The sequence below is a fragment of the Schistocerca piceifrons genome, chromosome 7, assembly GCF_021461385.2.
Source record: "Schistocerca piceifrons isolate TAMUIC-IGC-003096 chromosome 7, iqSchPice1.1, whole genome shotgun sequence".
Taxonomy (NCBI): domain Eukaryota; kingdom Metazoa; phylum Arthropoda; class Insecta; order Orthoptera; family Acrididae; genus Schistocerca; species Schistocerca piceifrons.
The window spans coordinates 550743034-550755810 of NC_060144.1; the positions used below are offsets into that span (position 1 = coordinate 550743034).

The window sequence follows — 12777 nt, forward strand, 5'->3', positions numbered from 1 at the left end:
AGAGGCGCGCGGGGTAGCCGCGCGGTCAGGGGCGTCTTATCACGGTCCGTGCGGCTGCCCACTTCGGAGGTTCGTGTTCTCCCTTGGGCATGGGTGTGTGTGTTGTCCATAGCGTAAGTTAGTTTAAGTTAGATCAAGGAGTGTGTAGACTTAGGGACAGATGACCTCAGCAGTTTGGTCACATAAGACCTTCCCACATATTTCCATTTACAAGGAATTAGCTTAGGAGATGAGACACTAAAAACAGAACTGTTTGGGCAGTAAGATAACTAGAGGCTAAAGGAGGGAAGATATAAAAGGGAGAGTCGCAATAGCAAGAAAACCGTTCCGGAAAAAAAATAGCATTTAATGTGTGTTAGGAAGTCATTTCTGAAGGTATTTGTCTGGTGTGTACACTTTCATGGAAGTGCAACGTGGACAGTCAACTCACACAGGAACTTAATAGAAGCTTTTTAATTGTGATGCTATAGAAGTATGCTAACATGGGTACATCGAATAACCGATGAAGGTGGAAAAAGATATTAATGGCACAACTTGACTTGAAGAAAAAAAAATGGCTCTGAACACTATGGGACTCAACATCTTAGGTCATAAGTCCCCTAGAACTTAGAACTAATTAAACCTAACTAACCTAAGGACATCACAAACACCCATGCCCGAGGCAGGATTCGAACCTGACTTGAAGAAATGGTCGGTTGACAGGCATCACGGACTCGACAATATGGAAATGCTGGGAAGCATGTGATGGTAAAAATTGTACACAGAGACCAAGGCCTGAAGGCAGTAAGCAGGTGCAAGTACATGTAGGTTGTGAAAGTAGTGCACAGGTGAAGAGGCTTCCACATGATGGACTGGCATGGAGATCTGCAGTGAAGCAGTCTTCGTGTTGAGGACTACCACAACGACGTAAATCGCGATTCATCGTAGTGCCTGGGAGTTTCCAGCCACTGATAGTTTTACCTTGGCTTGTGGCTGCGGGGCTCTCTTTTGAGCTTCGTCATGTAGGCAAACGCGTCGTCGGTCAAGGCCGACGGCCGCCAATGTCGGCGTCGACTTCGGCGTCGGCGTCGGCATCGGCTTCGCGTGCAAATACCAGGCTTCCGGCCCGCCGAGACCCGCGCCGGGGAAATTAATCCGACACGGAGGGTGAGGCACAAATATTGGCCGTGGCTCAGCGTCGACCCGCCAGTTCTGCCGAAGCTGAGGCAGCCTAGACACTATGAAGTCGCTAAGTGGCTGTCATGAACTGGGTCGTACGTTAATTATAACCGTCAGCCCATCTCACGGAGCGACTAAATGCCCTGATGCCGCATCCTCGTGTAGTACATTGGTGGCACAGGTTTCTCATTCAGAAAAAAAATCAAGCTACATTTAAAACATACCAGTGATCTCAGAAACTATATTCTACTTCGTGAGCTTCAGTTTAGTATATAATTTGTAAATACAAAAGGAAATGTCCTGGTTGATTGACTGACGCATCATCACCCAGCCGAAACTGCTAAGGGTAGAAACTTCAGTATGGAGAGGAAATTGATACTTCCCGTAGGTGTCGATTAAGAAAGGAATTTTTTGGCAATTAAATCCCTAAGGAGGTGAGAGATGAGACCAAATGCTCTATGTGGGCGAAGTAATGGGTGACAGTTTTCTAAAAATGTGAATTATTATTGAAGAATTATTAAAGCAATTTTAAGGCTAAATCTGTGAAACCTGGTATTTGACTTCTCAGTAAGGAAAAAAATACCTATTCACTGATTTTGGAAATTCAACCCCTAAGGGGGTGAAACAGGGGATGAAATGTCTTATGAAACTACTTCATTATGAAAGCCTTTTTAAATCTAAAGTTATGATCTTTAAATTGGCTTCTCGGTTGGAAACAAAAAAAGGTGTTTCAGTGCTTTTGGAAATTCAACACCTGAGGGGTGATATAGGGCGTGATTGATTCACTGACTCATCATCTCCCAGCCCTAACCGTTGAGAATAGAAACTTGAAATTTGGAGAGGGGATTGATCTTATGCTCCTAGGGTAGTTTAGTAAGTGACTGTTCGAAATTCTATCGCTAAGGGATGAAATATGGCACGATAGATTTTTTGACAATATGTCACTATTAAGGCAATTCTGAAGCCAATACTACTTGGTTTCTCAGTCAGAAATAAAGAAATGCCCGTTTCTGCATTCTTGGAAATTTAAACTCATGGGAGTGAAATAGTGGGTGAAAGTTATTCTGAAAATAAACCGTTATTAATGAACTAGCGAAGCATTTTAAAGCTCCATCTACGAAAACTGGTTAGAAATTTAAAAAAAAAAATGCCTGTTTCAGTGTATTTGGATATTCAACGTTAGTGAGGCGAAATAGGGGATGAAGTGGTTTTCGGAAAATTTCGTTATAAGAGCATTTTTAAAGCTAAAGCTATGAAAATTGGTATTTGGCTTCTTCGTTAGAAACAAAATCTTGCGTGTTTCAGTGTTCGTGGAAATTAAATCCGTAAACTGGCGAAATAGGACCCGACGGATTCACTCACTCATCATCGCCAGGGCCAAACAGCTGAGGATAGAGACTTAAAATTTGGAAAAGCTGTTGGTCTTACACTGCAGGCATCGTTTAGTAAGGCACTGTTCGAAATTCCTCACCTAAGAGGGTGAAATACGGGGAAAGGTTTTTTTTTTTTTTTTTATAAGTTGTAGCTATGAAAGCAATTTTGAATCTAGAACTACGAAAATTGGTATTTGGATAATCGGTAGGAAATAAAAACGTACGTCTTTCAACGTTTTTGGAAATTTAACTTTGTGAAGGTGAAGTAGACGTGTGAAATTTATTTTGAAAGTAAATCTTTATTAAAGAACTAGTAAGGCATTTTTGCAGCTACATCTATGAAAACTGGTATTTGACATCTCGCTTAGGAATAATAAAAGCGTTTTAGGTAATTCAACATCTAAGGGGGAGAAATAGGGGAGGACATTTTTATGAAACGGTTTAATTATGAAACTGTTTTTTAAGCTAAATTTAAGGAAATTTGTATTTGGCTTTTCAGTTACAAAAAAAATATGTGTTTCAGTGTTTTTTTGGAAAATCTCTAAGGGGCTAGAATAGTGGATGAAAATTTTTATGGAATTATTTCATTACGAAAATATTTGTGAAACTAAATCTCTGATAATTTGTATCAGGTTAGAAATAAAAAAAAGTATGTTTCAGTCTTCTTTGGAAATTCAACTCGTAAGGGGATGAAAAAGATGAAAATTTTTATGAAAATATTTCGGTATAGTAAAACATATTCAAAGTTAAATACATTAAAATTCAGGTTTAACTTCTAAATAAATATATGTTATGGGGTGAAATTTTTTATGGAAATATCACCACAAGAACTCTAAAGGCAGGATTAACGAAGACCTCCGAATCTAGCTACCAGAATCGGGTTTAGGTGAGAAGTACATTCGGAAAAGGCTATGCTCCTGTGGCATTAATTAGAGTGAAAAATTTATATATTGGTATTTGTGAACAACATAGAAATTCGATTAAAGTAAAACAATACGTGTGCAGATCATAGACTCCACGCAAACGAAGCAGAGTGCGCTAACCTAGTAACCGACATTCGTTGTGCCGTGGCCGTAGTTGTGCAAACAACCTTGCTATTCAGTATCTGAGACCAAATACACAGTGTATTTACAAAATGAAAAATTTTGGTTAGCAAAGAGCTGTATTTGTCAGTTCATTATACAACCGGGTTTCAGTTGTAAACAAGTGTTAACTTGGACAGTTTGCAATAACTGATGATTGCCGTTAAATACAAACGGACAGGAATGTTCAAGGATGACATCAGTCTGCTGCAGTACAGCGCGCGTACAAACGTCGCCGAGGTTGTTCCGACTGCGCTTTAGAAGTTTCGCTGAGAAGCATTTACACAAGCTCCGTATAGTCCTGATCTGTCCCTACGGGATTCCCATATATTTGGAGCCATGAAAGGAGACATTCGTGACAGTCGATATGCTTCGGACGAAGAGGTCCTTGCCTTTGTACAGTCATGGTACCGTAGGCAACCGCAAACATTTTTCCATGAATGCATATACCGTCTTGTTCAGAGTGGGATGAATGTATTAGCAGTTATTACGATTGCTTTCGAAATAATAAACAAAGTCTCACTTTTTTGCATGTTTCGCGTTTTACTTCACAGCCTCTTATAAATAAATAAATTCCACAAAAGTTGTGAAACTTGTTTGGATACAAATAAACGAATTACTATATTCTTGTCAAAATACTCTCTGCTTTAACCATCATTCTCTGAAAGCACGGGAATACAGATTAAAAATCAAAGTTGACTCCTTTCTAATATAATTTGTTCCTGTTCCATTTATCGCATTCCTCCATACAACATCCATTAATAATAGTCACCAACATTGTAAGGAGTTTTAGTAGATTCTACAAATTTTTGAGTATTATCTAAGAACTGGTGCTCAGAATTCATCGAGAAGACCTTACATGACGCACAAAAAGTTTACGTATAGCTGTTCCGCTAAGTTAAGAATCGAATGCGAATTGCACAGTTTTATCTTGAATGTCTCGTGCCGCGTCTGCCACCCTCGTATCGTACGGTTCCAAAAATAGCTAACAACACTCATAAATTATTGAAAGAGAGTTTAGTAATCACAGCTTAGCGAAAGTTCTCTCAGCAATAAGTCTGCGGGGTAGTACACTCAGTTGAACAGTTAAAATTTAACTCATTCTTGTGACTTGTTTGGCGATACTGGAGAGAGATACACATTCATCTGCCTTAAGATACATTCATTTTTGCGTAAGTGAATGAAGGCATGTGAACGGCAGAGCAAAATGAATATGCTCTCTAGTCGCAGAGTTCTGTTGGCACTTGGTATCGCAGTGTAAGTGCTGCACTCAAACAAGGAGATTGGCCCAAGAGAGTAGCTAAATCGTGGCCAGGCGTATCAGACTAGTCAGAAAACTGAGGAAGGAGAAGAAGACTTTACAGGTTAACTAACCGTAGAAAAACTTCAGCAACGTGTGATCAAAATACTATGGCAGGAAAATCTTCCAGAAGATGCTAGCTAATGAATGTGGAAAAGTTAGGAAACAATCTTGTTAAAAATAGTATAACATAAGGTTGGACCATTCTACGAAATTTGTTTCATTACTGTTAAGAAGATGTATTAAAGGAAACAACAATCCTTATATTTTGAAGAGGACAAATGGCAGTTGTAAGCACCGTGCCCGATTTCTACCACACTAAGCATCCACCTACAAGAACGAGTAGTGAGACTTCCTGACGGATTAAAACTGTGTGCCGGACCGAGACTCGAACTCGGGACCTTTGCCTTTCGCGGGCAAGTGCTCTACCAACTGAGCTACCCAAGCACGACTCGCGCCCCTTGTTCTGCAAGGTTCGCGGGAGAGCTTCTGTGAAGTTTGGAAGGTAGGAGACGAGGTACTGGCAGAAGTAAAGCTGTTAGGACGGGGCGTGAGTCGTGCTTGTGTAGCTCAGTTGGTAGAGCACTTGCCCATGAAAGGCAAAGGTCCCGAGTTAGAGTCTCGGTCCGGCACACAGTTTTAATCTGCCAGGAAGTTTCATATCAGCGCACATTCCGCTGTAGAATGAAAAATTTCATTCTAAAAACAAGTAGTGTTGGAGGTTTAATTTACTCCTGTGGCAGATAAGGTAACTTTCAATTGATGAGCACAATGGTAATGAGAACTGTGGTACCTATTAGACACTTAGTAGGGCATAATCATAGTGATCACGCAGCACAGTTGTATGTGTGAAATTCATGTGGATATCAAGATGCATGATATTAACAAAAAATTGTTTTACGAAAATTTGCTCAGTAACGTACCATTCTCCGGACTCCCTCTTGTGTTTAACATGACAAAGGTAATACACAGCCAAGTACAAGAACATTTCTCGTGGAAATTCAGTCGGCTGAGCTCGTATGTCAAACATGTCCACAAGCCTGTGATGAACAATTTAGGAGAGTCTTCGTAATAGTCAGTAACAGTTCTGTTCAGTATACAGTAACATATACTAGTATGACGCAGTGTCCCTATTTGTCCAGAAAACATTTATGTTTGCCTGTGGAAATGTGAGATTTCTCGTGTGTGCCAGGGTCAGCTACGCATATAGAGCACCTATCGCTGCAGCGCCTGCTGCCGAACACGGACCACTACATGACGTACGAGGGCTCGACGACGCATCCTGGGTGCTGGGAGACCACCGTCTGGATCATCGTCAACAAGCCCATCTACATCTCCAGGCAAGAGGTGCCGTGCTGTGACAGTCACATTTTAATACGTGTTGCATGTTGTTTAAGTGCTGCCTGTTTCCTTTCTGTCCTTTACTTTATTGTAGTGAAGTCTGTTTTTCGACAGCTTGTTCCACACTTTTGTCAGTAACATTTTTTGTGGTAATCTAATCGCCAAAATTCTGTACAACAACAATTCGTCAAGTCAGTTCTACATCAATCGAATGGTAGTCTATATACATGCATGTTGTCCCTTCTGGACGTTGTTGAATACTTTGATTGTCTGGGAAACACATGATGATACCAGCAAAACAGATGCCAGTCCCGAGTAACTATCTTAACGTATTTGTTCTCCCAGTAGCTACGTTTCTGTTCAGTTCAATCACATCATAATGAGGACACACATAAAGGACATTCTGTGAGCAAAGTCCAAAAATCAACAAAATCTCTTGCATCTCTTACAATCTGTGTTTGTCACTGATGGTTTCTGTACATGTCATAAAAATGAGGAACGGCTCTCGATTGCTTGACTGTGATATTCTGAATTATAGCTTGAATGTAAATGTGCTGTTCATATTTGCTTATGTGTAATCCAGATCCTGTTATCCGTAATCTTTAAATAATACTAATGATACTTTAACTATTTGCACATACACATATTCGATTCAGTTACATTCTTCACTCAGCTGTCAACATAGAGCACGTTTATGATAAATATAAACAAGAAACTCTGTAACAGACAGTTACATGTATGAAGTCACAATCTGACGATGTGATGCATCTGAAAATTGAATATTCTTAGTAGGGGAGCTTGTGATAAAATGAAACATGTTTTGCTTAAAACAAAATATTGAGTTTAAAGATGTGGCATTCCATCAGAAATGACCCAATTATCAATTTATGTGTCTGTTATAAATGATCAAGAGCAGCGTAATGGAGGACGATACTATAAAATTTGAACAAAACTGTAAAACATGTTGCTCGTTTATCTATTTGTTAATGAAGTTAAACTATAGAGTCCGCTAGAAAAATGTATACAATCTTTGTCAGCTCTATCGAGATATCAATATTGTCGTTCGATTTGAGTTACGAGTGTGTTGTCGTATGGTCTTTGGTTCACCTGATGTTACTTCTTTCATCTCGGTACTCAGAAAACAAGATGGCTGGAGCTCGCTTGACATTCGAGCAACGAAAATGTATTGTGAAATTGTTTTTCAAGTTTGATAATGCCGTTGGAGGTGGGAGTTTGAAACAGAACCGCCAACCCGCCTAGCAGTTAAACGATCATTGACAAGTCTGAATCGTATGGAACAATTTGTGATATTCACAAATGAAGATCAGGAAGACAGCGTACATCTACAAGTCCTGCTTCGTCGGCTCTCGTGTTGGAAACGTTTGTTAATACTCCACAGAAGTCTGCTACGCCATGTGCACGTGAAGTGGGGGTTAGCAGTACAAGTATACAAAGAATTTTGAAAGCTGCAAAGTGGAAAGTTTACATACCACGATTACTGCAAGCAATTAATGATGAAGATCCTGATCTCCAAATGCGAATGGTATCAGCAAATGATAACTGATGACGAACAATTTTTGACGAAGGTAGTGGAAAGTGACGAGGCACAATATAAACTTAATGGAACCGTGAGTCGGCATAACATTGCGTACTGGGCACAGGAAAATCAGCATGTTTATGTGGATAAAGCGGTCTATCTACCAGGGGTTCATGCGTAGAACTCTTTTTCTTAGAAGCGATTGTCACCCGAGAAGTGTACCTGGAAATGTTACGCACACCAGTTTTGCCAGGTATATGTGCACTTTATGGAGGTGATAAAGAGGTCTTCTACCAACAGGACGGGGCACCACCAGACTACCACCTAGCCGTACGATCTTTCCTGGATGACAATTTTCCGGGGTATTGGATTGGACGAAGAGGGTCCATTAAGTTCCCTCCAAGGTCGTCAGATCTAACACCTATGGACTTTTGCTTGTGGAGAACTGTGAAACATAACGTCTATCGACGTAAGCCACTCACGCTGGGGATACTTCGCCACGTGATTACAGCGACATGTGCGGCGATCTCCACTGTTAACATCAACTGACGTAGTTGTGGCGACCGCTCGTCGTTCTGTTATGTGTATAGCTGCCAACGGTGAACATTTTGAACATTTAAAGTACCATGTGTTAAACTGAAGGTTCTACAACATGTGTGATCAATTATTAAATGTAAAATAAACACTTAAGAACTACTTTTTATTCCTTAAAGTGTGGATACATTTTTCTGGCGGACTCTGTATACGTTGACCTCACATAGCAGAGAACTACAAATTAGATTGTAAAATTACGTTAAAATGTTTTATGCTCTGTAAATCACAACTACAATTCACAATTTAAAATTCTCCACGACCAACGGTCACGGTATGAGAACTTCAGTCTGAAACTTACTGCACAACACATGCGACAATTTCTAACACAAGACAAGCTGAGCCCAAGGTTCTCCATGCTCTGACGTTTCGAATGTCTCGATACAAAATAGTCTGTACCATTATATGCAGGAACTTCTCTACCAACATTCTTCACTTAGTCTGAGATACTACAAGATATCATTTCTCTTCCTTCTTCGTCACTAGAGTGTTGATGTTCATTTCTTTTCCTTTTCAGAAACGTTCTTTATTTGCCAGTACGAATTCCTGTCTCTATTCTTGATTAATTTGATGAATTATTGGTTCAAGGGTGACCATGTAGACTTTTTGCTTTCAGAGCTTCTGTACTTGTGTTGACTTTGTTTCATGTCCGTAGAACACCTTGCATATTTTTAGCAGAGGTAAGTGGTCAGGGTAGCAGCCAAAAGTGATTCTCGACATATGTTTGATGCCTCCTTCTTTTCTCTTGAGACAGGAGATAGGTCTTGCGGCTTGACATAGCCTGCAGATGTTCCCCTAGACCGAGTGAGGTTGTGCAGTACTTAAAAGGGAACCTCCCCATCGCACCCCCCTCAGATTTAGTTATACGTTCGCCGTGGTCCCGTGGTTGGCGTCAGCAGCTGCGGAAAGCGAGGTCCTTGGTTCAAGTCTTCCCTAAAGCTTAAATTTTTATTTTCAGACAATTATTTTGCGAAGCTGCACAGGTGCACAGAGCAGTATTGTTTACGTGATCGTGTGTCAGTTATCAAAGTTCAGGTATTCACACATAATCAACTTCCCTCTCCAAAATTCCAGGACATGTTCAGATTTGGTTGGACATATGCAGGATTTTACGGTCTACACACGGAAAGATTTGAAAACGTTAAAAACATATGTTTTGACAGAGCACAGGGAAAACCGTGCGACTGTAAAACTGTTGCATTCATTTGTTGGAGTTTATGTGACAAACTCTTATGTTTTCATCACTTTTTTGGGAGTGATTATCACATCCACAAGAAAACCTACATCGGGCAAGGTAGAAGAATCTTTTTACCCATTCGCCAAGTGTACAAGTTAGGTGGGTCGACAACATATTCCTGCCAGGTGACGCACATGCCGTCACCAGTGTCGTATAGAATATATCACAAGTGTTTTCCTATGGAGGAATCGGTTGACCTATGACCTTGCTATCAAATGTTTTCGGTTCCCATTGGAGAGGGACGTCCTTTCGTCTACTAATCGCACGGTTTTGCGGTGCGGTTACAAAACACAGACACTAAACTTATTACATTGAACAGAGACGTCAATGAACGAACGGACAGATCATAACTTTGCGAAGATAAAGATAATAAACTTTTGACGCGAGGGAAGACTTGAACCAAGGACCTCTCGTTCCGCAGCTGCTCACGCTAACCGTGGGACCACGGCGCTCCTGAGCTCACCTTCTCCTTGATGTTTTTTTTTTTAATGTAAATTACGGACCGAGACTCGAACTCGGGACCTTCGCCTTTCGCGGGCAAGTGCTCTACCAGCTTTTTTTTCAGGCGCTCTATCCATCCTTTTTTCCCAGCAATCCAATTTTGTAACCACTTTTATTTTTTTATTTTTTATTCATTTACTTTTTTTCTTTTTAGGATGGTCAGGGCGTGGTAGACGCCGCACTAGCAGTGGGGTCTCTTCACTGCACTGCCAGCGCGTCGAGGCCCAAACCCCTCCCACCTCTTTTTTCATGTTCCCTGTTGGGTCATAGCACTAAGTGTGCAGAAATCTTGACACAAAATTCCCATTCCACGATGTAAGAAAGACAAAGAAACCTCTTCTCTGAGTAGAAATTGAACGCTGATAAAAACTTAACAATTCTTCTTGAATCACACAAATACTTTGGAAGTCGAACATGAGTAATTCTGAACAAAATGTTTTGAAAAAAAAAAAAAAAAACTTTTCGTATAACATAGAAGTTCCGGAAGCAAGGTAATAGTAAATAATAATAAGAAACCAAGTGACTTTAATTTTCTTCTGTTCATTCTCGTTCAAGGTGTTGTAGTGGTTCCACATATTTAACCAACACCCATTATTTCTAAAATGATCTTCAGCATGTTGCAGTAGTGCTTCTTGTGGTTGCGATGTTCTGATTTTTGCATATTCGCACTTCATGTAAACGCGGAATTCTACCTCGTTGTCCAACCCAAGTTTGTGGGTGACATAACTAACACATTTTCCCAGTAACCAGCTAATGGCGCAGTTTTTAATTTCGGAAAGTATGTCGTGTCTGGTCTCAGGAGGAGCGATGGCTTTATATATTCCGTAGAGGATCTGGTGAGAAAGGCGATTTGTTGCCTGATGCAATTCCAGTTATGTAAATTGCCACCAGAGGTGAATCTGTGGATGAGTGTATCCACCAGATTGCATTTTACACAAAGGTGTGTCTGGTTTAAACCGATCCCATATAGTCTCTCGTTGGTGCTGATGACATTGTTAATTGTTTTGTACCATGCGAAAAAAGCGTCTGTAGATAGCCCGGCATAGTTGATGTTCCACGATACAACTTTCCAGTCACAATTTGGGAATTTCGTTTCAGTTTTGTTTCTGCCCTCAATTAACTTCCTTTCAAGTATGATGTCGCGCGCTATGATACATGTGTTGCTTCTGATTTCGTCACTAAGATAACTTTCTTCGAGGAAACAGTTCCTCACTTACTGCAGACGGACATTAATCCTACGCACATCAATCGGTGCTTGCAGGCTATGGGGTGTCACAGCCTCAAAGAGCTTTGCGGTTATACATTGTGGAAGTTCTCTGAGTATATGGAAAGTTCGTTTGAGGAACAGAGCAGACGCTTTATTGCGAATATCCACCAAACCGAGGCCCCCGTTTCTGACATCCAGTATAACAGTAGTCGCACCAACCCTGAATATGTCTCCTCGTCATAAATAATTAGTAACAGTGGACATGATCCCTTTCGCTACTAGTTTAGGGATTGGAAATACCTGCGCAGTGAAATACGCTTTAGACAAAACGCAGGAGTTGATGAATCTGACTTTTTGCACCAGGTCCATTGTTCGATGGATGTTCTCCATTACAGCACCATGAACTTTTCTCCTAGTTTCCGTCCAGTTAGAAGCAGGCATCCTCATCGGACATGCCATTAAGGTTATTCCCAAAGTTCTATCTTTGTTGTCTTGTTTTGCCCATGCCAGTCGGAGGTGATCTAGGCCCCGTAGATTCAATATTTTACTTTTGTTTTCATTTGTTGTCGCTCCCGACGCTAGACAATACCTTTGGATTTCACTTTCCAGTGTAAATGTCTCCTCCTTATTCCTTATTACAACGCCCACGTCATCAGCATAAGCTCGTATGACAGTTTTCTCACCACTCAAAGCTATGCCTGTTAATCTTGCGTGGACAGTGCGGAGGAAGGGGTCTAAAGATATGGAAAATAAAAACATAGGTAAGGGACTGCCCTGTGGAACCCCTCGCCTTATCTGTATGGGTTTAGAAGTTTGGCCATTGATTGCTATTTTCGCAGTTATACCTGTTGCAATATTTCTTAGCATGCTGACAATCTGAGGGTGGAAAGCCATTCTTGATAGCGTCGCAAAGAGGTATCTATGACTCACGCGGTCAAAAGCTTTGTTGAAATCTGTAAAGATTAAAGAACATTTTATCCTTGTCACTGAGGTAATTGAAATGACGTCTCTGTATGCAGATAGACTTTCGAATATCGTTATGGTCGGAGAACAAGATTGATGATGACTCAATATTTTGTTGGAAAAGGCAGAGAGTCTTTTGTTGATAATACGCGAAATTATTTTGTAATCAGAATTTAGTAGCGAAAGAGGCCGAAAACTGTTTAAGTTGGTTTTGCCTTTACTCTTAGGAATCAGTACTATTTTACTTTCCTTAAACTCTGCAGGGACTCTTTTTCCGTTCAGGACCTCATTTGCCATGGAAGTGATCTTGTCCCCAATTATAGAACAGTTGCGGGCATAAAACTCCACAGGGAGGCCATCAAGTCCCGGAGATTTTTTGAGAGGTGAGTTACGCACTGCCTCATGCACTTTATCTTTAGTAATAGGTGACAGGTGTCAGCCTTGCCTGTTCCCGACAATTGTGGACCTAAAATAATGAGAAGGTCTT

General features: G+C 40.7%; 1 protein-coding gene across 1 annotated transcript in view; it reads left to right on the forward strand.

The window, feature by feature from the left end:
- LOC124805061 (carbonic anhydrase-related protein 10-like) overlaps positions 1 to 12777 on the forward strand; it is a 392918-nt gene that overhangs the window by 317493 nt on the left and 62648 nt on the right. Inside the window, exon 8 of the mRNA XM_047265485.1 lies at positions 6106 to 6260. Within this exon, the coding sequence (XP_047121441.1) occupies positions 6106 to 6260 (155 nt within the window). The remainder of the gene's footprint in view (positions 1 to 6105; positions 6261 to 12777) is intronic.